The sequence below is a fragment of the Gracilinanus agilis genome, chromosome 3 (assembly GCF_016433145.1).
Source record: "Gracilinanus agilis isolate LMUSP501 chromosome 3, AgileGrace, whole genome shotgun sequence".
Classification (NCBI taxonomy): Eukaryota; Metazoa; Chordata; class Mammalia; order Didelphimorphia; family Didelphidae; genus Gracilinanus; species Gracilinanus agilis.
The window spans coordinates 301,076,991-301,102,295 of NC_058132.1; the positions used below are offsets into that span (position 1 = coordinate 301,076,991).

A 25,305-nucleotide genomic window follows, 5' to 3' on the forward strand; every position below is an offset into this window, starting at 1 on the left:
TTTCTTTCTTTCTTTCTTTCTTTCTTTCTTTCTTTCTTTCTTTTTCTTTCTTTCCTCCTTCCTTTCTTTCCATCCCCATCTCTTTCTTACCTCCCTCAACCCCACTGTCCTGAGGAAATTCTGTATCTACTGAGAATGACATTGAGGTTGGGATGAAGCCAGGGTATCTATCCCTTGAATCTGCAGGAGATTGAGGCTAATGCCACAAATACTAGAAACCATGATTCATGAATCCACAAAGGCTTGTTTTATATCTTAAATGCTATATAGGTGAAATCTTGTTAAAAAACATTTTTGTTAAATGGGCATTTCAAAATTAGCAAAAATCCACCCATCCATCTTTCCTTCCTTCCTTCCTTCCTTCCTTCCTTCCTTCCTTCCTTCCTACCTACCTTCCTTCCGATTATATACTATTTCATATTTGACTTTTTAATCCCCGGTGCCTAGCACATTGCCAAGAACATAGTAAGAGCTTAATAATTGTTTATTTAAGAGACACAACACTAATGGCCGTTATTCATTCTTTTCTGCTTGATATGTTTTATATTTCTGATTATGTGGCTGATATAAGCAAAAAATTAATTACCTGTTGGCCACAATGTTAATGAAACTTTCCTACAATAATTTCTGTATTGTATAGTTTTATATACAATAAAAATGCAATATACAACAGGATAGTTTTATTATAAAATACATTTGCATCAAGATCTATGAAAACAGACAAATTTATCAAGACTTAAGAAGGCCTAAATATTATCTTTACAAAGGAAATCATATAATTTGATATAAAACAAATGTCAGAACTTTATAGGTACACCTCTACAAATGCTTCTTAATTTATTAAAGTAGAGTAACAAAAACTTCAAAATAAATCTTCACAATTAGGTAATTTACAAATTGCATCATACAATAAATATCTTACCAGAAGTTGAAGACAAGATATTAACTATAGCAACTTGTGTGTCTGAAAGTGCTTCCTGATATGAGAAATTTGCCAAAAACCACTAAGGAGCAGAAAAAGATTTCACATGTGAATAACATACATTTAAAATTTTAATTACAAATTGTATTTCTTTCTTTCATTCTCCCCTACATATTATTCTTTACTATAATTTTAGAAGCTGTTCTATGATGAATAGGTAGCTTAAAATAATTTAGTCTAGACTAAGACTTCCACTACCAACATCACCCTAACTAAATCAACTTAGCAATTGGAAGTGGGGAAAAATGCATTTGTTTATAGAGATAAGAATAAGAATTGGACCTGTGATTTCTCTAATTAGGGAACTCCCAAATGAGGAAATTTACTCTGTACTATTGCAAGCTGGCATTTTCTCTGTGACTTAGAGTTTTAAAGAACACTGGTAGGTTAAGTGACTTGTCCATATTCATAAAGCCAATACAGAGAGGCAAGACTTGAAACTCAGCTGATTCTGAGGCCAGCTATTACACCATGCTCTCTCTCAAAGATTTTCATTTTAATAAGAGCCAAATCATTCACTGGATCAATATTCACCTCTGTTTTAATAAGGCCTGACAGCTTTCTATAAAAAAGGAATAATAATAAACTTCAAATATTTCTCTAATTTCAGAAGATTTAAAACATAAGAGAACATTTTTATTCTTTACAAATTGGGATATTTTACTGGTTTGGTATAAGATTGCATCCACAAAATAAAAAGTAAGATGTAAGGCTGTACAATTTTGTTATTTAAAAAACACTCTTAAGAAACAATTCTTGGATTTAGTAAGGTAACTGTGTGACTTTATACTTCCTCTTACTATGCAAAAATAACTGTAAAAGTCTTCATGAGAGTGGGATGATGAGAATTTAACTATGAAGAATCCATTCTACCCCTACTTCTTTTCTCCTATTTAACCAAATATATTTCTATACTTGTTCTTACTTTAATTTAACTTTAACTTAAATAAGAAATCTGACTCATTTTATGTTACCTATTCAAAAAACTATAATAGGATAATACTAAGTCATTTAAGTCAATAAAATATAAACTTGACACTACTACAAAATATAAACTTGACACTATTACTTATGAATTTTTCATCAAGAACATAATGACTAGAAAAGATTAAAATAATCCTTTGTAAAAGAGTCTCTTGCATCTCTTCTTTAAGAGTCTTTGTCCTTTTAGATACTGGAATTAAACCAGCAAAATAAATCTTAGCCAATTTAATCTCCCGAGAACTGGCAGTCACCCAATCATAGACCTCTTCTGGAAGCCTATCTATATCAAGGGGCTCCTGGTCTTCCTTCTGTCTGAAGCCAACCTAAAGGAGAAGGCTATGACCAAATTATCTGAAGTTCACTTTCCCAGTCTTTTTCATCCATCGAAATAAGAAAATGAAGTAGTGAGATAATCAGTATCAAAAAAAGGCAACAATATAAATCATCCTGTCATGGAATTAATTAACTCATGCCTCTCATATACATTTATCACATTCTACTTTGTATTATATTTATTTGTGAACACGTCTTATCTCCTCTACCAGACCATAAATTCAAAGAGAAAAGGGCTGTGACTTATTCATCTTTCTCTTTTCCATGTTCCTACCTTATTGTCTTATACAGAGTGTCTAATAAATGTTTGCTGAAGTATATCTTACAAGAATTAGTTTCTCCTGAGAGGGCAAAGCATCTTTTCAATGTCACATAAAATACTCTCAGAAATTCAGATTTATATTTGGCTCTCTTTTTTCCTATATAAAAGCATTATTCAAAATAACCTAGGTCTGAGGCAGAATCATAAGGGAAATTCTCCTGTATTAGAACTATTGTGAATAGAGTCCAGAGCTTTTGGTGAAAAGATCAGTCATTTACTAGTTTCAAAGCAATTCCATGTAGCACATTCTAGGATTAAATTACATTGGCAATGATCCAAATACTGTAAGGGCCACTATTCTGTTGACACTCATCCAGGTCTAAGATGGAATTCTCTACTCATCATTCCCTTGATAAACTTTCAATACCTTTCACTTCATTTATTACTTGCTTTCTCTGCCATTAATTATCCCTTCTTCTTAAACACTATTCACTACTTCTATTTCCTTATAATGACAAGTTAGCACACTGAAAAAAAAAAAGGGGGGGGGGGAGGAAGCTTTCCAAATATCCCATTGTAGGTTTGCAAGGAGGAACAGCATAGACAGCAATGATATCTGCAACTTCCTTGACCATCTCCTTTGCTAATAGTATAAAAACCATGTAAATTGTCTTAAGCAAAAATACTCTGTTTGTCTTCTCATCAATCTAACTGCTCTCTGCGATATTAAGAGATGAACATTTAGATGACAAATAATCCAAAGGTAGAGATCCACATATGAATCATATCATCTATCTACCAGTTCTTTCAAGAAGCTGTTTACTAGTTCTATGCCTTTCTAATTAGCCAAACTATGTTCCAGACTTGAGATGCAGCTTCCCCAAAAAAGATTATTCTATATTATGAATTCACATGAGTTGTACACTAAGATTTTTCTGGGTCACACAGAACTGGGATTCAAACTCGGGTCATTTGACTTTGCACTTCATCAGGCATTTGTTTATTTAGATGACATTGGCTTCACCAAAATTTCATTCTCTGATGGTTATATGGTCTCATATTATGCATTACTAAATACATGTACTCTTGCGAATATATGGGTATATATGTATATGTGTCCTATATGTATCATATAGATATATACATTTATTCAATATACACATGTGCATATACAGGTATATATAGCTATATATCGATATATACCTACGGTGTATGTGTATGTATATACACACATAAATTACTTGTTAGTAGATTACTTTAAGTAACTTTCCAATAGCTACTCACAACTCTTTATCTGCAGCAATCAAAAATTCAATTTGTTTTATTGATCCCATTGATTTGGGAGTTGTCTCCATCTATGCAGATCATAATTCATTCATGATTACCTATCCTGTGTGACTCTTTTCCATGTCTTCCCAGAAGTTTACTATTGAGGATCTACTCAATGTGCTGGAAGTTTCTCCTCTCTTGACCCCAATCCCTCCCACCTAAAGAACAGGGGTTAGTGTCCTCTTCTCTCCACTTATAAAATCACCAACCTAGTGCAGGCCCTCATCACCTTATGGCTCAAATTGCCTACTCTAGTCCACATTCCCACTCAGCTACCATATTTATCTTCCTAAAGTGAAGGTCTGACCAGGGTACCCTATCCCTAACTCCATAAACCCCAATAGCTCCCTATTACCTCCTACATCAACTGCAAAATCCTATTTGGCTTTTAAATCTTTTCACAATCTGGCCCCTTTCTACCTTTCCATCTTCCTACATTTTACTTCCTTTTACGTACTCTATGATGCAGTGACACTGGCCTTCTTGCTGATTCTCACACCTGACACCTCATTTCTTGTCTCTGTGCCTTTTTACTGGCTATCTCTCATACCCGAAAGGCTTTCCCTTCTTCACCTTTACCTCCTTGCTTCCTATAAGACTCAGCATGGGTCTTCTTCAGATCATTCCTGGTTTCATACTATACTAATGCTTTTTCTCTCAGATTACCTGACACTTATACAGTATCTCTATTATATGTAAGTTTTTTTTGCACACTAGCTATGCCATTAGAATGTGAATTCTTTGAGACCAGAGTATTGTTTTTGTCTTTCTTTCCATTCCCACAGCTTAACACAGAGCCTGGTACTTAGGAAGTGTTCAATAAATGCTTCTTGACTAATTCTGTAATTTATAGTCATGGGCAATTGACTGGGACCCTGAGAATTAAGTGATTTGCCTTTTCATAAAAAAGGTGGATCTAAACCTTGGTCTTCCTGATTCCAAGGTTCCTCTTACTCCATATTATTTCATACTGCTACTGTTGTAAAATTTTTCTACTATAAACAAGCATGAAATTCATGCTTTTGGTAAATTCCAAATTATATTTATCATATTCTTTAAAGCACTACTAAAGGACTGACATGATTCAATTTTTGGTTAAGTTACTATACTTCAAGCACTCTATATCACATTCATATTGCCACATACCCCAACACACATTCTCTCATGCCACCATGCATCCACACAAGTTGTTTCCCATGACTAGAATATACCCCTTCAACTCCACCTCTAAAGAATCCACTTAAAGACCAACTCATCCTTGAAGCCTTCCTCTTACCTATAAAGTTGTTCATTTTCTCGCCTCCTAAAATTAATTTGTATTAATTTGGGAGGTAGAGAGCTATTTGAGTGAAGCCATGACGGCTGGGTTCAAATATCACATCTGACAAATACTGGCTATGTGACAACCCTGGACAAATCATTTACTTAGCCTCTGTCAGCACCCTAAGCAACTCTCTGAATCTATAAGTTGCAGAAGAGTTGCCAATATGCTTTGATAAAAGAAGATTCCTCCCAGGAAGCTGAATACTCTAACAAAAATCAAAGGTTTGGCTAAACAAAATTATTTATTTCCAAATAGTACATTTAGTAATTCTGTCTCTACCATGCACTCTCAAAAGACTGTCAGCTCTTTGAAAGAAGGGTGTTTTCTTTTTCTCTGGATACCTAGCCTCACACAACAGAAATTGAATGAATGTTGAATTGAAGCTAGGTAGTTCAGTTGATAGAGAGCCAGGTTTGGAGACAAGAGGTCCTGGGTTCAAATCTTCCCTCAAACACTTCATAACATAAGGACAAGTCACTTAACCCCTACTGCCTCACCCTGACCACTCTTTCTGCCTTAGAACCAATACATATTATTGATTCTAAGATGTAAGGTAAGGATTTTTTTTTTAAGTACAAAACTTCACTAAGTTAATAGTGAAAAAATTTTTCACTAATTCATTTTCTGCACAATTAGTATAAATTAGTGAAATTTTATCAATAGTATGAAAAACCATAAGTAAAGCTCCTTGATTTTTTACAAAGAACTACTAATATACCATTAATGCTACTTCATAGATTTTTAAAAAGCCATAATTATACAGATTTCATAATTAAGCTTTCGACAATTTGCTTAGAAGAAAATGTTTTGTGTTTTCACTCAAGAATATAATAAGCTCTAAAATGCTGCTCAATGTGTTTTATTTTACTAGAAGTCTGTTAATCATATTAATACTTAAAATACATAGGCTAAAACTTTAAAACTTATTAAGACCATCATTTTAAACTAATTACTATAAAATCTGAGTGCTTTCACTAATATTACATTAATATAAAATCATGAAAAACAAGCATATTTATTAAGCAATAAAAAATAGTAAATCATCTTATACAGAGCTCTATTGTCAATTCTAAAATATATTCACAGTATAGTCAGTATATAATGATGAACTGGAGAAACTATAAGATTTTAAAGTGTCTCATCTATCAAATAAACATCTAATTATGTAATGTATAGTTTATCATTAAATTTCATTGCAGTCTAATTCTCTTTAACTTGGTAATCCACATGAGAGCTTAATAGTAGCTTTATATTACTTGTTAAACATACTAATAAATTTTTTACCCCTCATATCAATAATTATCCACTTGTGAAAAATTTGATTTCTTAAATATAATAAGGAGAAGACCTACCACAAAGCAAAAGAAAAAGCTAATTTTTGCTACTTGAGTTGCAGTAAGCTTCCCTACAGTTTTCAGGATTGATTCTTGCTCTTTCACAGCAGGATATGACATTCGAGACAACTTGGCTTCCAGTGCGTGACTTGATGGAAGTTGTCGGATCTCCATAATATTACTGAATCTTACACGAGATTTTTTGGGTGCTTTAAAAGAAAGCATAGCACAAAATCATTAAGACATCGCCTTCTTACTTGCAAGAGAAGTTTTTTTTAAAGTGAATTTACTGATAAAATCATTATTTACTATAGGTAGTTATTTCTGGTCAAGTCCAGACAGTCTAAGAAACCACTATGCTTGTAAAATTAAGTGGACAAATTTTATTCATTCAAAATGGCAAAAGTTAAATTTTTTTGTTTTTCAGTCATTTCAATTCTGTCCAACCCTTTTGTGATCCCATATTGGGTTTTCTTGGCAAAGATATTGGAGTGGTTTCCTCTTTTCTTCTCTAGCTCATTTTACAGATAAGGAAACTGAAGGAAACAGGGTTAAGTGACTTGCTCAGGATCACAGGTAGGAAGAGTTTGAGGCCAGATTTGAACTCATGGAGATAACTCTTAACTCCAAGCCAATCGCTCTATCCTCTGCCCCAACTAGCTACCCAAAGTAAAAATATCATTTAAAAAATAGCCAGTTTCTTTGCTATTTTTAAGTTTCTAATTATGACCAGTTGTTAAAGTATTATTCAGTCTGTTATGCATAATAAGAGATTCATAAATGTAATAAGATTATAATACCATTTCAGCATTTATAGAATCCTGATCTAGACCAGAGTTTAATGGTCTCCTTACTTTTTAAGCTTACAGAATAATTTTTTGTAAGCCTAATCCTTGAGGGAAATGTTATATGTATCTATTTTCAAGATATTGAAAACTAGAATGTTTTCCTGAATTAGTGGCATCAGCAGAGAGAGCCATGCAGGAATTATTAGTTAACGTCTGAAGGCCCTTTCTGTGTTGAAAAAACTTAGCTTAAGTGGATATTGTATGCAAATTCAGAATGTGGTACAGCCTGAAAAATTTCTGATACTTCCACAAGGAATAATTATAAAAGTTAACAATCATGTAAAATGCCTTGCTAGACAAGACTCATGGTCCACTGAATCTAGTGTATTACCTCTAACAAAAGCAGATATACTCCATTATGTCAATTTCAAAGGGAAGAAATAAACTCCCAAACATTATACAAAAATTTACCTAATAACACTAAGCCCTCCATGAATATGACTGTCAAAATAATAATGATGATGATGATAATAGCTAGCATTTATATAGTGGCTTTATGATTTTCAAAGTACTTATTACACTTGATCCTTACAAAGCTCTGTGAACTAGATTCAAATGTTGTCTTTATTTAACATGAGGAAACTGAAGCATTCAGAGATTAAGTGACTTGCCAGTTAAAAAGCTGGAAGTACCTGAGACAAGATTCAAACACAGTTCTATCTAATTTCAAATCCAGCACTATCCATTGCATCATTCAGTGATCTAATAAAGATTTATAATCTCTGAAAATAAGTACCCTAAGTTCCAAACTTTAATTTGTTCTAAAGTTCCTCTTTTTAACTTCAAAGAATGCTTTCTAATTACATTATTCTAAAATTCAGTGAAGGAGTTCAATTTTAACTTACCTATTCTGTAAGTTAAGACCAATAGCTCATCACTGCCTACTAAGTAAATTCACTCCTTATTCTGATTCTTAGTCAAGGTTTTTTAATATCTTCACACCCCAAATCTTATCTCACACTACTCCCTTTCATGGATCTGTCATCCCTGCCAAATTTATCATGCCTCTTGTCATGTGGTTGACTGCCACCATACCTCTTCTCATGCTACTTGTTCAAACCCTCTACTCAGTCCACCACTGTTTCACTTACATTTCTCTTTTAAGACCTACATCAAATACTTCTTACTCTATGTAACCATTTTTAATTACCCTGGGTAGAAGCTGTCTTCCTTCATACTGAACTCCTGTAGCATTAGTCTGAATCTCATACATATCTACCATTCTACCTTGTAATTATATATACATATGTATATATAATTCCTCCATTTAGGTTTTATGGACAGAAAACATGCCATCTAATGCTTATTCATCTCAGCTCTTAGTAAAGTCCTTTATATATATTAGGTGCCTACTATTAAGCAAATAAACTCTAATTATTCTTCCTTGTCCTTCTAGACCAGTGGTTCCCAAACTTTTTTGGCCTACCGCCCCCTTTCCAGAAAAAATATTACCTAGCGCCCTGGAAATTAATTTTTTTTAAATTTTAATCGCAATTAATAGGAAAGATAAATGCACCTGTGGCCATCACCGCACCCCTGGATTGCTGCAGCACCCAACAGGGGGTGGCAACGCCTACTTTGGGAATCACTGTTCTAGACTATAATCTTAATCTTTTCAATCTGTCCCTCATGCCTTCAAGTCATTTTAATTGGCTTTTTCTAGACATCATTTTTTCCTTTTTAAGGTAATCACAACTACCCAAAGTATTCCATGGTTTCACACTGTGTAATTAGAAATCTCTCCCTAAAAACTCTCTCTCCCAGTTTCCCATGTTCCTTCTTATGTTATGTGCTAACGTAGGGAGGTTATAAGTTTTGTGTAGCTTCACCCTTTCAGGCTCTTTTCCCCTGATTGTGGTTTGTGGAGGTGGGGTGTGTCCCAGGCTGGAGAATTTTTCTCACATGTCTTTACTCAGGCTTTTACTTTTGTTCTTGTATTTTTTCTACTTCAAGTGATTATTAATAAATCTTATAAAATATAATACTTATTATATTGCTATTGGATATTAATTTTAATCTTACAACAGAAAAGCATTTTTATTCGTTTCTAATACCTTAGGAATATTAGCTGTCCTTTTTGCTATACTGACACATTAAAAACAATTCTAGAGGAGCAACTGGGGGGCTCGGTAGATAGAAGGCCAGGCTTGGAGTCTGGGAGGTCCTGGGTTCAAACTGGTCTTTGATTCTTCCTAGCTATGTAACCCTGGCCAAATCTATTAACCCCTATTACCTAGCCCCTTCCCATTCTTCTGCCTTAGAACTGATATTTAGTATCAATTCTAAGACAGAACATAAGGTGTTTTTTTTTTAACGCGTATTTCTTTAGGAAATCTAAAATTATTTTATGAATCTAAATTTGAGCTTATAGCACATCAACATGTGTCATTAGCATTAGCATACTCTAAATGTTTTATGTAACATTTACCACAATGAAGCTCATGTAACATACTTTACTAATTTGCAAAATCTCAAGATATTTCTGCTTAACAGCTTGACATTTCATTACCAGGAAGAATACTATCTGCAAATTTGTGTTATTTCACTCTATAATCCCTCTTTAAGATCATTTATAACAATTAATTAAGGTAGGAGTCATCACTGCAAGGTTAACCTATTAGCTATATTTTTCACTGAGGGAAATGTTCATTTATCTCTATTATTTTGTGTATATGTATGTATGTGGCGTGAACATATGCCTCTCACTTTCATGTTATATTACTGTAGCTCTTATCTCTCTTTAAAACATCAAAGATCTTGGTAACTGAAGGAGAGTAGGGTTTCATTAGAATGAATTCAAAAGAAATGTATTAAAAACTGGATCCTTCCATTCATATATGAAATTTCCACTTTTTATCATCCTAATTTATATAACTTTCTCACTCTGGAACAGCTTTGTTTCCATAAAATGAGATCAGAATTAAAAAAATCTCTTAAATCCACTCTAGTCCTAAGAGTCCAAGACTACTTTCTAAGAGACTACCTAGAAGGTATAAATAATGTAAGGTATCATTTATCTAATTCAAAGTTTTGGAATTACCCTTTATCAGAGGCTTCTCTGATAAATAATGGGAGAAAGAAATAAGAGAAAAGTTCTAAGAGTTTTTTCTGGAACAAATCTGGATTCATTCACATCAATATAAAGAGTTATACTATATATACCATTATTTATAAATAATTTTATTTATTCATTGAACATGCCAGCTATAAATATTCTCATACACAGTACACAAAGCATTAACTAAAGCACTTTGTCCAAAAGAAATGTTTTCTGTTCATGAAATAAATAATGTTCAAACAATAGCTTTACCTCATTTTATGCCCTGAAAGAACTATTAAAGATAGTGTAGAAAGGGAAACTTTGCATATTAAAATTTCTGTCTTGGTTTTCATTATTTTTTCGGGAATGTCTTCCTACAGAAACAAAACTGACCCTTACAAACAATAAAAATCACATTTAGGAATCACCAACAATCGTGTCAAAAAAAAAAAAACAACAACAACAACTGGGGGCAGCTGTGTAGGTCATTGGATTGAGAGCCAGGCTAGTGCAGGAGGTCCTAGGTTCAAATCTGGCCTCAGACACTTCCCAGCTGTGTGACCCTCGGCAAGTCACTTGACCCCATTGCCTACCCTTACCACTCTTCTGCCTTGGAGCCAATACACAGTATTGACTCCAGGACAGAAGGTAAGGGTTTAAAAAAAAAAAACTACACTCCTGTTTGTTGCCTCTTTGTACAAAATTCTCCATCAACTCTAAAAGGAAAACATTTGGCATATATAACAAATGCACTTTAAAATATTTTAATTCATAGGAGCTCCCAAAGGTTTCATGATTAAATACTTTTTGCATTCCTTTTTGCAATTATTCTAGATATGTTAATAGAACTCATTATATAGGAGTCATACAACTTTTTTACATCTCAGTAGTTCTCCAATATAACAATCACATTCACTGAATTATTCTACAAGATACTGAGTGCCTCAATTAAATTTGATGAATGTTCTACTAACATCTACTTTTACAAATAATTGCTGTAACTTAGTCTTTTATGTCTTTTAAATTTTATTTTGAATGTAAAAGGCATCGGACATGAAAACTGGATCTTAACTAGACTTTATTAAACATCTTTCCTATAGAATATGCTTAAAGTAAGCTCTAATAAATGGCCCCCCAAAAAATCAACTTATATTTGAAAAGAATAGCATAAAATTGTAATTTACCTAATGAATCCTATTGTATAGTTAAAAACAGTTTTGGGCATTGATAAAATATCTACACTTTATGATAAAGGCAAGAAATTATCATTTTACTTACTTTTTTCATTCTCACCATTTGTACTTTCAGATTTTTCATTTGCCAAGTCATGAAATTTCACAGGAACATAGAGAGGTTCACTCTGATATGAAAAAATAACAAGTGTAGTTAAACCAAAAAATAAATATCAATTGAAATTTATATAAAATTTAGGTATAATTGTGAAAATATTATTTACAAGACTTATATAACTTTCTATAAACTGAATTTAAGGATTTTTAAAAGCTGTTGATATGTAAAAGAATGCAATTAAGTCAAATAGATGCTAGTAAGTACAATGACTCAACAATCTGATTTGGTTATCTAGTAGAAAAGTTGACATAATATTTATAATGATTAAATTTATTTTCTGCCCCTCATTTTCTACTCAAGTTGAATGCTTTTCCTTCAACAGGAATGCCTTTCTCCCTTGTGAAACTGTTTCCATTCCATCACTTCCCCAGATTAATAAAGAACTTCTGTTTATAAACCTCTCAAGACATTCTTAGGTAATCTATATAAATCTGTTGCACTGTAAAAGTTCTTTAGTGTTTCTATGTATGTTTTATTTCCTCAATTAGACTAAGCTTCTCAAGGGGATAGACTATGTCTTCCAGTTCTTTGACCATCCTCTAGAATAAGAGTTCTTAAACTGGGATCCAAAGAGATGTCAAAAAGTCAATGAATCTGGATGAAAAAAATTTCCAACTTTATTTCAATATAACTAGTTTTCTTTTTAACCTTATTTACTTTATTTTATGCATTTAAACACATTATTTTGAAAAGCAATATATAGGTTTCACCAAGTTGCCTAAGGAATTCATGAAACAAAAAAAAAGTTAAGAAATTGACCTAAAACATTTATGATAGCATAATGCTAACCGAAGGCCCTCCATAAATGTTGCTTTTGACATTGATACTCAGAAATTTTTTTTTTCTTTTTAAAATTTCTCCTTAGAGGAAGTGATTGTTTAAAAAAAGAGAGATCAATAAAATCCCACTATTGTGTACCACTGATTGAGATTTTGAAAGACATTTTTTTCTTACATTGAATTTCTGCTCATCCAATTTTAGAAAAATTAACCCATACCTCTTACATAGTGTATGAATATTATTTATATAAAATAATTCGTATAAAAGAGAAGCAAGCTGATATATTAACTATAAAACTTCCTTCCCTGACACTGGTAATCTATATCAATCTACTGTAAGCCCCATAAGATCAGGGCCTGACCAATTATCTCTGACCTCCAGTGCCCTATACCTAGTAGATGGCTCAAAAATTGATGATGACAATTAAGAAACATTTCTAAAACAGCCACTCCTTGCTGAAGGACAAAAATATTTTTCTTCTCTTCTGCAAAGGCAACAACATACTACCACTGCTTACATACACTTTCTTTTTCTTTCTACAGGGTCCCCCTTATTCAAATGATCTTTTACACACTTGAATATGCTACTTTGAGGAGAAGAAATTTCAGGACATTGTCCTTGAGAGAGCTATGAAAGTCAATGAAATGGCTAAACAAAACCTGTCTCTATCCCTTTCCACAGTTCAGCTCTATCTGCCCCATTTTGGATGCATGAGTCCTACAATATCAGATATATTTTTAAAAGTGACAAAAAAAATAATTTCTAGTGCTAATAAAAGTTGGAGGATGAGGAAAAGCTTTTTGTAGAGGTAACATCTGAGGTTGTGCATTAAAGAAAGCTAAGTCACATAAATGAGGATGAAGTACATTCCAAGTATGGGGGACCATTTGTGCAAAACCATGAAGACAGAGAATAATATGTCATATGTGGGAAATAGCTAACCAGAAGTTTGACTATGAGAAGAAAAGTATCATGAAATAAAGTTAGAAGAACAGATCAGAGCCAGACTTTGGAGAACTTTCAATGCCAGGCTAAGCACTTTATTTAAGAGCTTTAAGTAAGGGAAAATAATATGGTCAGATCTATGTCTTAGGTATATGTCTTAGAAACTATTCTGAAGAAGGAATGAATAGGGCAGTGAATGAATAAAGGCAAAGGTACCAACTAAGAGCATACTGCATTATCCAAGTACGTTAAAGCTTCAAGAAGAGGGCAAAAATAGTAACTAGCATTTATATAGCACTTCATTATCCTCTCCTTTATCCCTAAGAAAACTAAGGATGGCACAGATTAAGTGATTTATCCAGGGTCACAGAGCTAGTAAATTTCTGAGGTTGGATTTGAATTCTGATCTTCCTAACTCCAAGTTTCAATAGTGTATTCACTGCTTCACCCAGCTTCCTCAAGACAAATAAGAAAGGACATAGGATAAAAGAAGCTAATATCTACTTCCTCCATCATTCTTTGTTTCTCTTTCCTTTTCTTTTCTTTCCTCTTTCACTACCATTTCTCCAACAACTTGTGGGTTAGGTGCCAAAAAGACATATTACTGATAGCTACGGCTTGCTAGTCTGTGAGAGTGGTTCTTGTTAACCACATAGTATTTTCTGTAATTTTCTTCTCTTTAAGGATTCTTCTCTGCTTACATTCAGGTAAGTGTTATACCACTAAGTAAAGTTTGCCAGACATGTGACAGCCAAATAACTTGGGCATCACTATATTCATTTCAACTTTAAAATGTTTCACAATGAAGTATATGCCACATATTCTCTTAGAATGAATGAGATGTCTTTCTGACATAATTATTCTAAGAATTCCTTTCAATTTTGATAATTATATTATCTATAACAGAATAAAAAGTCTTTTATAGATGTTATATGAATAATTCAACGATCTTTTATAAAAAAAAAAAAAAACAACAAGCTGAATTCTAGGCCAAAAGCTCTCATTCATCAAAAATAAATTTTCTATTTATCAGAAATTAACCATTTTATAAAAATCTTCCCATTTGTTAATATTTTGTTACAAATAAAATTGTGAAAAAAATTATCATTTTCGGGGGCAGCTGGGTAGCTCAGTGGAATGAGAGTCAGGCCTAGAGACAGGAGGTCCTAGGTTCAAACCCGGCCTCAGCCACTTCCCAGCTGTGTGACCCTGGGCAAGTCACTTGACCCCCATTGCCCACCCTTACCAATCTTCCACCTATGAGACAATACACCGAAGTACAAGGGTTAAAAATAAAAAAAATCTAAAAAAAAAAAATTATCATTTTCTCCTTTTCAACTACAGGTACATGGCAGTCAGTTTGAACTCGGGCTGGAAGCAATGAATAAGTGAGGAAAATCATTGGATAAATTTAGTCACAAGGGCAGAATAGCCAGAAAAATGGAGCAAGGCAGCCAAGAATATCACAAGACAGCAAAGCGATTTCCTAGGTACTGCCCCCTGGACAGCCCAGGCAAATTAGAAAACTATGGTTGGCTCCTGAGATATGACATGTGAGAGTTAGTGGGAAGAGAAAAGACTGTATAAAGGTGAGGTGAGGAGGAAGTAGGGGCTTGGCATGCCTGTTGATGATGCTGACTGGACCAGTGGCGACTGTAGCAATAAGGCCCAAAATGACAGCAAGAGATTAGACAGATAAAGTACCTTTTATTTCTCTCTCCTACTACTTTTAATTTAATAAAATTCTTAATCTACAGCCAGTCTCTTAAATTTAATTCTTACAAAACAAATATCAAAGTAGGATTTTAAAATGTTATAGAGTGGTTCACTTAATGACAGATCTAAATATTAACCTCTCCAAACCAGGCAAAACTTACCAAAGAACTATTCATGGTATTATCTGTAGTGCAAGCAGCAAAGTAACTTTCAGCATCTGCAAACTAAATATAGGAAAAGTAGTTTAAAATTCAGTTAAACTCAATCATAAATAAAAAGTAATCATTAATTTATCAAGTACAGAGGCAAGTCTCCTCTTAATTCAACACTCTATGATGGCCAGGGAGCATGTCAAAATGTCTCAAGAAGTTCATCAATCTGGGGATGCTGGGTAGCTCTGTGGATTGCGAGCCAGTCTTAGAAATGGGAGGTCCTAGGTTCAAATCTGGCCTTAGATACTTCCTACTTCTGTGACCCTGAGCAAGTCACTTAACCTCCATTGCCTAGCACTTACCATTTTTCTGCCTTGGTACCAAAACATAGTATTGACTCTAAGATGGGAGGTAAGGGTTTTAAAAAAGAAAAAAAAACTTCATCAATCTAAGATAATTACCCCCTCCCCCTCTCTTCTTTCCACTAGCATTCTCACATAAATCAAAGAACATTTTCTAGCAGAATTTGTTACTAGAAAATTTCATTTTTAAAAAACATTTGGAAAAAATATATCCTAAATATTGGTCTAGGAAATTTTAAAAAATGCTCCATGGGTAATATTCAAGTTCCAGCCCTTCCAAGTAAATTCTAGTCATATAATTTTTCCTAAAAATAAAACTATTCTATATTACTATCAAATTCAGATGTTAATGCTAAGTATGCCAAAAGCAAAAAACAAAAAACAAGGACAAAACTAATCTGTAATCAATTTCACTAACTTTGACCTACATCTCAAAAACAGAAAGAATAAATAAGGCCTTTCTGACAAAACAGGGAATTATTTTCTCAAGATCCCTGCTGGAAAAGTACACAAGTTAGGAATAACCAATGGAAAAAAATTCTAAAGATCAGCTGTGAGACATTCACTCTCATTAATTCAAAGTCAACTTTCCCCCCACTTCAATTCTAAAAAGAAAGTACACTACTTGGGCAATTTCTAATTCTTTCTGTGCCATGACGGAGTTTTTATAATACTCTTTTAATGTTAAGTGGATAATTTTGTTCATTTAACATCTGAAATTTAGTTCGCAATAGGCTATTTTTTTCTTAATAAAAATACTGGATTATTTTGTGCACATAGTCAACTTCTTTTCATTTCTTTTCTTTTTTTCCTTTTTAAAAGCTTGTGTTTCCCCAGCTGGTCTAGGCCAAAACTACAAGAGACTTCTCAAAGATGTCTCATTACTGATGAGGATAGCAGCTTTGGCCTGTTCCATTTAAAGCATAAGCCAATTCACCCTACCTTAAACAACCTCAAATTGCAGCACGTTGGGTCTCCCACCCCTGACGGGGATTCACAATTTAATGTCAAAATTTGGGCAGAACAGATATTCAACAGGCATAGCTCAGAACTCTAGAGTTCAAAATATCTGCCAACTACTTGGTTAGCAAGAATTCAAAGTATATATGTAGCATAGCTACAGAGTCAACTTCCAAAGAGTTAAGAATTATTTATTATTTAGCCTGTAATTCCTGAAGCTATTGGTTGCATCTCCATTTCCCTTTTTCTTCTCCATACATTTGTTTTTTGGCTATTTCATTAATCTTTAACCATTCTCTCAAAGATATTGGAAAAAGGAAGAGATAAAACTCAAATATGTCTATTTTGCTCAGTATTAACAGTTTTTATTATAAGTAGAAAACGATAATTTAAACTATAGTTATAATCAGAATTTATTTTTGTGTTTTAATACTATGCCACCTTAACCCACCTAATACCACTGGCAATTAAGATGTGGCTGCCTTATAGAAATTTAAACATCCCTAAACTCTGATAAAATATATACACTCTCTGATAATACATGTAAAATCCAGTGGAAATGCTTGTCAACTACAGGAGAGGGGAGGGAAGAAAGGAGTGAGACAATATGAATCGTGTAATCATGGAAAACTCATGTGTAGATTTGTTACTGGAATAAAATAAAGAAAATTCAAATTAAAAAAAAAATGTATACACTCTCTCTCCCCTCCAAACATGGAAATTAAGAAACTTACAAAAGCTGCATGTCTTCCACGAAATCCTCGTGTGCACTGTTGCCTCCATGGCTTCCAAATAATAAAGCCCAAGAGATATAAAACAAACATCGATGTCTTTGCAAAGGTGCTGAAGAATGGTTTATTGTACTGAGTAAAAACATACTGTAGAAAAAAAATAGTTATAGACAATTATAAGACCACTGAATCTTGCTATTAGTCTTTATTAAAAGTTACTGGTTTTTTAACTTATCAAAAATTTAAAGAGAATAAAAAGGGAATAATAAAAAATGATCATGGAAATAATATGTCAAATATCTTGCTGCAAATCTTATTTTGCAATGAGACAAATTATAAATGTGCACCTTTGCAGCTAAAGAGTAAGTAAATTCAAAAAAGCAGTAAGTCAAGGGTGTGATAGTTCATTAAGCTAGATCTCTTACTCTACCCTCTTCTCATCTTTCTACTTCCACTCTCTCTTATATTTTATAAATTCCTAAATTCATTTTAGAATTGATATTTATTCAATTATATGGTGACCATTCATTTAAATATTTAGTCCAAACAAAACCCCTTTTTTCCTTTTACAGGGGGCAGCTGAGTGGCTCAGTGGATGGAGAGCCAAGCCTAAAAAACAGGAAGTTCTAGATTCAAATCTGGCCTTAGACACTTCCTAGCTGACACTGGGCAAGTCACTTAATGCCCGTTGCCTAGCACTTACCACTCTTCTGCCTTGGAACCAATACATAGTATTGATTCTAAGGTGGAAGGTAAGGGTTAAAAAAAAGTAATAAAACAAAAACAAAAGTGTAAAATGCAAATATGACTATGTCTGAAATGTCTATGTGGTAGATGATTCAGAATAAGAAGCAATCTGTGTACATAAAGTTACAAAATACACAAAAATTTAAGTTCTGAAATATATTAAAGGATTTCTTTCATATTAATTCAATCTAATTCAATTAAACTTATTAAGGCCCTAAGTTCAAAGCATCGTGCTATGCACCAGTGAGACAAAGACAAAAATTAAATAGTCCCTATCCTCAAAAGCCTTTTATTCTACTGGGGAGAAAATTTAAATATTTAAGTAAACATTCAAGTAAAAACAAAGTAAGCTGAGGAGAAAAAACACCTAGCATCTGGGAGTTCTAGGAAGGCATCAATGAGGAGAAAGCACATAAGCTAAGCCTTAGAGGATTCAGAAGGAAGGAGCTAAAGAAGTGAATGCTAGGAATAGGTGATAGCTTGTGTGAAAATGCAAAGGTAGGAGATGACAAATGTAATGCAAGGATGCAACAGAGGCTTTTGCTCTTCCAAGAGTCAACTATAAACATCCTGGCAGTTAGAAGTCTTAGAATCTTCACAGAAAGTCAGTTGGAGTCTGAGGCTTGAAGAGAGCTGACGTTCCAACTGAGGCTCTGCTTTTGGCTTCTGGCTGGGCTTGGCCTGTGCTTTTGTCTCTGGGCAATTTGAACCTAGCTGATTTCTCTGGACCTCTCCCTGACCTTCTCCATATTACATCCCTGTTTATTTTCCCAAATTTCCCTTTGGGCTCTGGGAGGAAGGGTGGTTTGGGGTTTGGTTTAGACTTTGTGGGTTTTAGTTTTCTGTAGGCAAGTAGGACATCCTTAAATCAAGCTATCCCTTATTTTATTGATCTAGTAAATACTTTACTTTAAGGCAGCCAAATATTCCTGACTGAGAGCAGGCTCTCTCTCAGACTATCCCTCTCCAGTGACCCTTCCCCCACCTTCAGCTTTCTCCTTAGCAGCTATTACAAAACCCTAAACCCCTCTCTCCTTCTGATTAACCTTGGTATTAATAAATCCCCTGTGTTACCTACTCAAACCCTCTGGTGAATCATTGTGTCGAAGATTGAGGCAGGGGCTGAAGGGGAAGGAATTATTTTCTTTTATTTCTTGAGGGAACTGCGGGCATCCATCTTGGCAGGAAGTCTTTACCCGAGACTTCCTCCTGCCATCAGTTTGACTGGCAAGGAGGAGCCTTTTGACTCCTCCCTCAAGGGACTTTAGAAACTGACAAGAGAAGCACTCCAGGCAGATTTAAACATTTCTGACTGGCCCAACTTCTTTGTATCTTATAGAGATACCTTTCCTCACCTTGAAGGATCCTGCCTATATCTCCCCAGTATCCTCTGTCTCTAGCCTCAATGTCAAGCCTGTTTTAAGCTGCCTCTCCTGAATACCCCATCTATTCCCTTCCCATCCAATATACCACCTCATTCTTTCCTTCCCTACATTCAGCCATCCCCTTTCATACCTCATCACCTTTATCCCTCCTTATTTATAACACAAAATGTCAAATTTAGGAAACAGCTTGTAGTGCAATTGGGCTAGAAAATAGAAGACTTTAAATGCCAGGATACAAAACTTGTATAGAGGATCACCTAAGACTTTTGAACACAGGTAAAATCCATGGATTAGAAAAATTACGTTGGCAACTGTGTGAAGGATGAATTAGACTAGATAAAGACCAGAGGCAGAAAGACCAGTAAAGTGAGTTTTACAATAATCTAGAGAAAAGGTGAGGGAAGTCTGAACTGGGGAGGCAGTAGCATGAAGAGAGAGAAATATATGGATATGAAAGTAATATTATGGAAGTGAAATCAATAGGCACTGGCAACTAACTAGATAGAAGGCATAAAGGAAAGGAAAGACTCTAGAAAGGCTCTTAGTCAACATGAAACAACTTTAACATAAAATTATTATTTTTACTTGGCTCCATATAAATTAAGGCTGAATGAAATTTCTTTTTCTGCTAAATTTTACTACTTAACTGATGTAAAAATAAATAAGCTATTTTTCTTAAAACAAAGTATAAGCAAAGATTCATATTCTTACCACTTTTAAGCAATAATTTATTTTCTCAAGATCCAAAATTCATGCTGTCTTACAAGCATTTAAGTTATAAAAGTTATTGACTTTACCAATGAAAAATTTTTATTCTTGACAAAAATCACATTCTATACCACCCCCCCAAAAAAGCTTTTTTTCTAAAGTACTCTAAACAAAGCTCTAGGAAGGTAACCAACAAACTTATTAAAGAAAGCAGGGTCCTCTTATTCATGTATAGGCAGTTTCAGTTAACTTGAATCAACCACTAAGCCTGCACTGTGGAGATCTCTTCTGTTTTGACTTTCACTTATTCCCCACTTTCAATTTCACTTTTTGGGGGATGGGGGTGGACTTGAAGTACCAAGCTAAGGGGCAGGAGCAAGGAGAATACATATATATGGAGCCACCGGGTGTTCCTTAATATCCAAGATTTCAGTTATCCTCTATAGGTCTTGGAATGTATATCCTGTAAATATGGAGCTCTACTGTAGCTATCATATTATAAGTGTGATACTAAGTTTTGTCATTTAAATAATGACTTGCTAGTTATATTTATATATACAAGTATATACAAAGTCAAAACTTGACTAAATTAAGATCTAGTTACTTCTAAAGAAAAAAAATCCTGTCATCTTCATAAGAAGTATTATTACTCAATTTCAGATGATATTCATGCAAGGAGAAAAAAGCAAGACTCCAAACTATCAATTAATTACACAGCGTATAGCATTTCACACTTTCAACATCACCATCAACAAATACTGAGAAAACTGGGAAGAGATATATTAATGGATATATTCTTTAAATTAAAACTCTATTATTTTGTTTAGCTTTTTTTTTAATCTAATGTCTATTCACTGAATAAAAGTTGCTTTGCATCCTGTATATGTCATATGAGAAAAAAACACAAAATTCACCTCAGACATATTTACTAGCATAAACAGCTTCAAATACTTATTTGGAAAATATACACCAATATTATCTTTCCTAACTGCATAGAAGGAAATATGATGAAATCAAGCTTTCAGTTTAAACTTGGGCTAAAATTAATACCACATAAAGAGAAAAATTAAAAACTTTCATAATAGACTAGTCCTTTTATAAATCTGCTCTTTTGTTAGATATATGCAGGTTTTTAAAAATAAAATTATTCCTTAAAAAGTTTAAATTACTTACTGAAGTAAGTTCTGAAGAAGCAACCCATATCACATCCACAAGTAAGAGAATAACAATTCCAAGGGCCATTCGCCTTCGTTGAGTAAAGGCACTGCTCTGGGAATTCATTCGGTTCATGATAAATACCCACACCATTTGCTGTCTATTAAATTAAATACAGGCCATATTAGAAAACATATGTGGGAAATAACCACATAAAAGTGAGCAATTTTGCAAAATAAAAATAGTTTATGCTTGCTACCTAATATAAATGCAAATTATTTCACAATCATGAAGCAAATAAAGGGCCTTGAACTGACCTCCCTTTAAAGGCCTTTTTGAGGTCTTGGAGAGAAAAGTTTGAAAGCTTTGCACAATTGAGTTTATCACAGGCTGAAGAATTCAAAACACCTAAAAACAACAAAAACAAAAGCAGAAGCTTACAAAAGCAAAAATTTGAAAGATATAACATTTTAAAAACTTAGCTTCCAACATCACTGAAACTGGTGATAATGAATATTCCTACACTAAAAATAAAAGTTTTGCATTCATCATCTTCCCCCTTCAAATACACCTATTTGAAAGGATTCTAAAGATAAATAAATTAAAAAGATTAATCAACAAATATTTATTTAAACTAGTGATAGACAAACTTTTTAAAGAGGAGGCCAAAGGAAAGGAAATGCTCATCTGTCAGTCTATTTCTAAGGCAACTCTTTTGAAGTTTCATTGTATTGTATCCTACTCATTGTAGTCATCAGATTAGGAATATTTCAGGGGGCTGCATTGTAGTTTGCCTATCACTGATTTAAATAGTATTTGTCAGGCACTGTGCTAGGCACTAGGGATAGAAGTACATGGAATGAATCTAAATTTCTTTCCATAGACTTTAAAAGATAGTGGTTATAAATCAAGACTGCTCAAAAAATGAGTAACCTACATAGAATAAAACATTCATTATACTGCAGGTAGGAGAAAATTTAATAAACACTGATTTATATGACCTAGTGAAATAACAACATGATCAGAATACAACTGCTCTGAGGCTACACATTGTTGCTAAGTCAGTCAAGAAGCATTTATTAAATGTCTACAATGTGCAAGACACTGTGCTAAGTGAGGGGATACAAAAGCAAACTTCCCCCAAGAAACAAGTCTACTTTTTTTTTTTTTAAAAACCTTTACCTTCCTTCTTAGAATCAATACTGTGTATTGGTTCCAAGGCAAAAGGGTAGTATGAATTAGGCCTGTGATAGCAAACCTTTTAGAGATGGAGTGCTGGGCCTGCCCAACCCCACCCCCAGACCCAGTGTCATGCCTGCATGTCCCCGACACCCCCACTCACCATGCTGAGTATGACTCCCCCCCACCCTTAGGGAAAAAGTGATCCCATAGGGCTGCTAGGCAGAGAGGCGGGGGATGTGAAAAAATGTCCTCAGGCATGGTGGAGAGGGCACAGATCTGCCTGAGTCCCTCTGCCTTTCTCATAACAAGTGCCCACAGAGAGTGCTCTACATGCCCATGCCATAGGTTCATCATCACAGGGCTAGGCAATAGGGGTTAAATGACTTGCCCAGGTCACATAGCTAGGAAGTATCTGAGGCCAAATTTGAACCTAAGACAACAATCCCTACTTTCAAGGAGCTCGGTCTAATGGGGGGAATCATGCAAACAACTATATACAAACAAGATATAAACAGGATAAATTGGAGATGAAGAGAAAAGGAGGATCAAGTATTAAAGGATATTCAGGAATGTTTTCTTAAAAAGGGCCTTAGATGGGATTTGAAAGGAGACAGAGGGGCCAGGAGATGGAGACCAGGGAGGATAAAGGGCCCCTAGGGCAAGTCCTGGCAGGGGAAGTTAGGAAGATCTGAATTCAAATCACATCTCAGATACCTGTGACCTGGGTGAGTTGTAAAATGGGGATAAATAGCACAGATAGCTTAAGTCAGGAAGACTCACTAACTCTGTAGTGCTGAGCAAATTACTTAATCTTATTTGCCTCAGTTCCTCAACATTAAAAAAAAAAAAATGAGCTGGAGAAGGAAATGGCAAACCACTCTAGTACCTTAGCCAAGAAAACCCCAAATAGGATCAGGAAGACTTAAAAAAACCCAGAACATTACTGAAAGAACTTAAAATGAACAAGAAAGCCTGGTAGGTGAGGCAGCTAGAAGTCACAGTGGGTGGAATGCTGGCTTGAATTCAAATTCTATCTCAGGGCAAGAGGTAGTACTACTGTATGACCCTTGGCAAGTCTTCAAACCACCTCAGTTTCTTCAATTTTATATGGAAATAACCCTAACCTCTCAGGATGGTTTTAAGGGAACAAATGAAGTAATATTTGTATATGTTGTTATTCAGTCATATATGGGATTTTTCTTGGGAAAGGCCATTTCCTTCTCCAGTAGATTAGGGAAAATAGAGAGTAAAAAAATTGTCATGTGGGAACAAGGTCCTACAGTAGATAGAGGCAGGAGCCTAAATGGCCCGGATTCAAAATCTAGCCTCAGACACTTCCTATGTGACTCTGGGACAGTCCACCTGCATAGCCCTTACCTCTCTCCCGTCTTAAAATTTTTTGATACTAGGCCAGAAGGTAAAGATTTTTTAAAAGAGACTTGCCCTGGGTCACACAGCTAAATGAGTATCTGAGGCCATATTTTACTTTCCAGAAACCATAAGAAAAGGCTAACTTTTATAATTAGACTGCCTGCAGTGGATAAAAAACTGAGCTTGAAGTCAGGAAGATGAGTTCATATACAGCCAAAGACACTTAAAAGCCATGTGACAAAGAAGTCATTTGACCTCGGTACGCCTCAATTTCCTAATATGTAAAATGAGGATCAAAATAGCATCTACTTTCAAGGGTTGTTAAGGATTAAATGAGATAATATCTGTAAAAAGTGAAGCCAAAATAAATATACAGAGAGAACTCATAGCTATTCTTATTCTTCCCCAAAAATCAGAATCCACTTTTCTATGCTAGGATCCAGAAACCCCACCAGAGGGCTGCAAAAAATATCTATCCAGCTCAAGGTCAAAAGAAAGACCCCCTCCCCTGTCCAGATGAGAGAAAATTTACGTTTTGGGTGATACAGAAGGGAAGCTCAGCCTGGCCGAAGCTGCTCCGTAACCAATCCTCCCAAACTGTGTCCCCGTTTCAGCAATTCTCGCAGGAAACGAAAATGAAGCGAGGAGGAAACAGCTGGGGAGAGGGAGCCCATTGCCTCGGCCCAAGCTGGGTGGCGGCCCCGGGGCACGCGCCCCGAAGGAACTTCCCCACTCATTTTCCTTTGGGTCCCGACCCGGGTCTAGGCTGCGTCCGCTCACTGTCCCCACTCCCGCCCCTCAGTCACTCCTAAACTCCATTTGCCGCCCTAAAAATGGGGGAGGGGACGGACTATGGAGTTGGGAGTTATAATTTTTTTTTTTAATGCAAAGCAAAGGTAAACGACCAGGGGAGGGGAAAAGGAGGGAAAGGGAGGGGTTGGGAGCTGTCAGGGGCGCGGCACGGCAGGACGTGCAGCCCGCTTCCCCCTACCCCCTGCTTTCCAGGCCACCGTCGTCGCCCCCACCTGCAGGGCTGGTGGCCTGCCCCTTCTCCCCCCCTTCCCTACCTGGCACTCCAGCGCCGCGATGGCGTCGTGGCGACACCATGAGCGGCCCCAGCAGGTCCGGGCCGCGCCCCCCCTCCGCCGCTATAGATCAATCCGCCACGGCCGACACCCGCTGAGGGGACTCACAGAACCCGCGAGTTGGTCATTTCTCCCGATTGAGAAGGGAAAAAAATCTAGGCCCCGCTCAAGCCTCTTGGGTTCCAAGAGGGAAAGAGTTCCCAATCACTTCTTTCCTCGGAACCCCGAGGAGGGGGCCGG

General features: G+C 35.2%; 1 protein-coding gene across 1 annotated transcript in view; it reads right to left on the bottom strand.

The window, feature by feature from the left end:
• Positions 1-25,087, bottom strand: part of SLC35F5 (solute carrier family 35 member F5) — a 62,356-nt gene extending 37,269 nt beyond the window's left edge. The window contains exons 1-8 of the mRNA XM_044669913.1: positions 25,048-25,087; positions 21,745-21,835; positions 21,446-21,587; positions 17,436-17,579; positions 15,389-15,451; positions 11,715-11,796; positions 6,567-6,757; positions 923-1,004 (exon numbers count right to left, since the gene is read on the bottom strand). Of these exons, the coding sequence (XP_044525848.1) occupies positions 923-1,004; positions 6,567-6,757; positions 11,715-11,796; positions 15,389-15,451; positions 17,436-17,579; positions 21,446-21,587; positions 21,745-21,835; positions 25,048-25,087 (835 nt within the window). The remainder of the gene's footprint in view (positions 1-922; positions 1,005-6,566; positions 6,758-11,714; positions 11,797-15,388; positions 15,452-17,435; positions 17,580-21,445; positions 21,588-21,744; positions 21,836-25,047) is intronic.
• Positions 25,088-25,305: the final 218 nt, after the last annotated feature.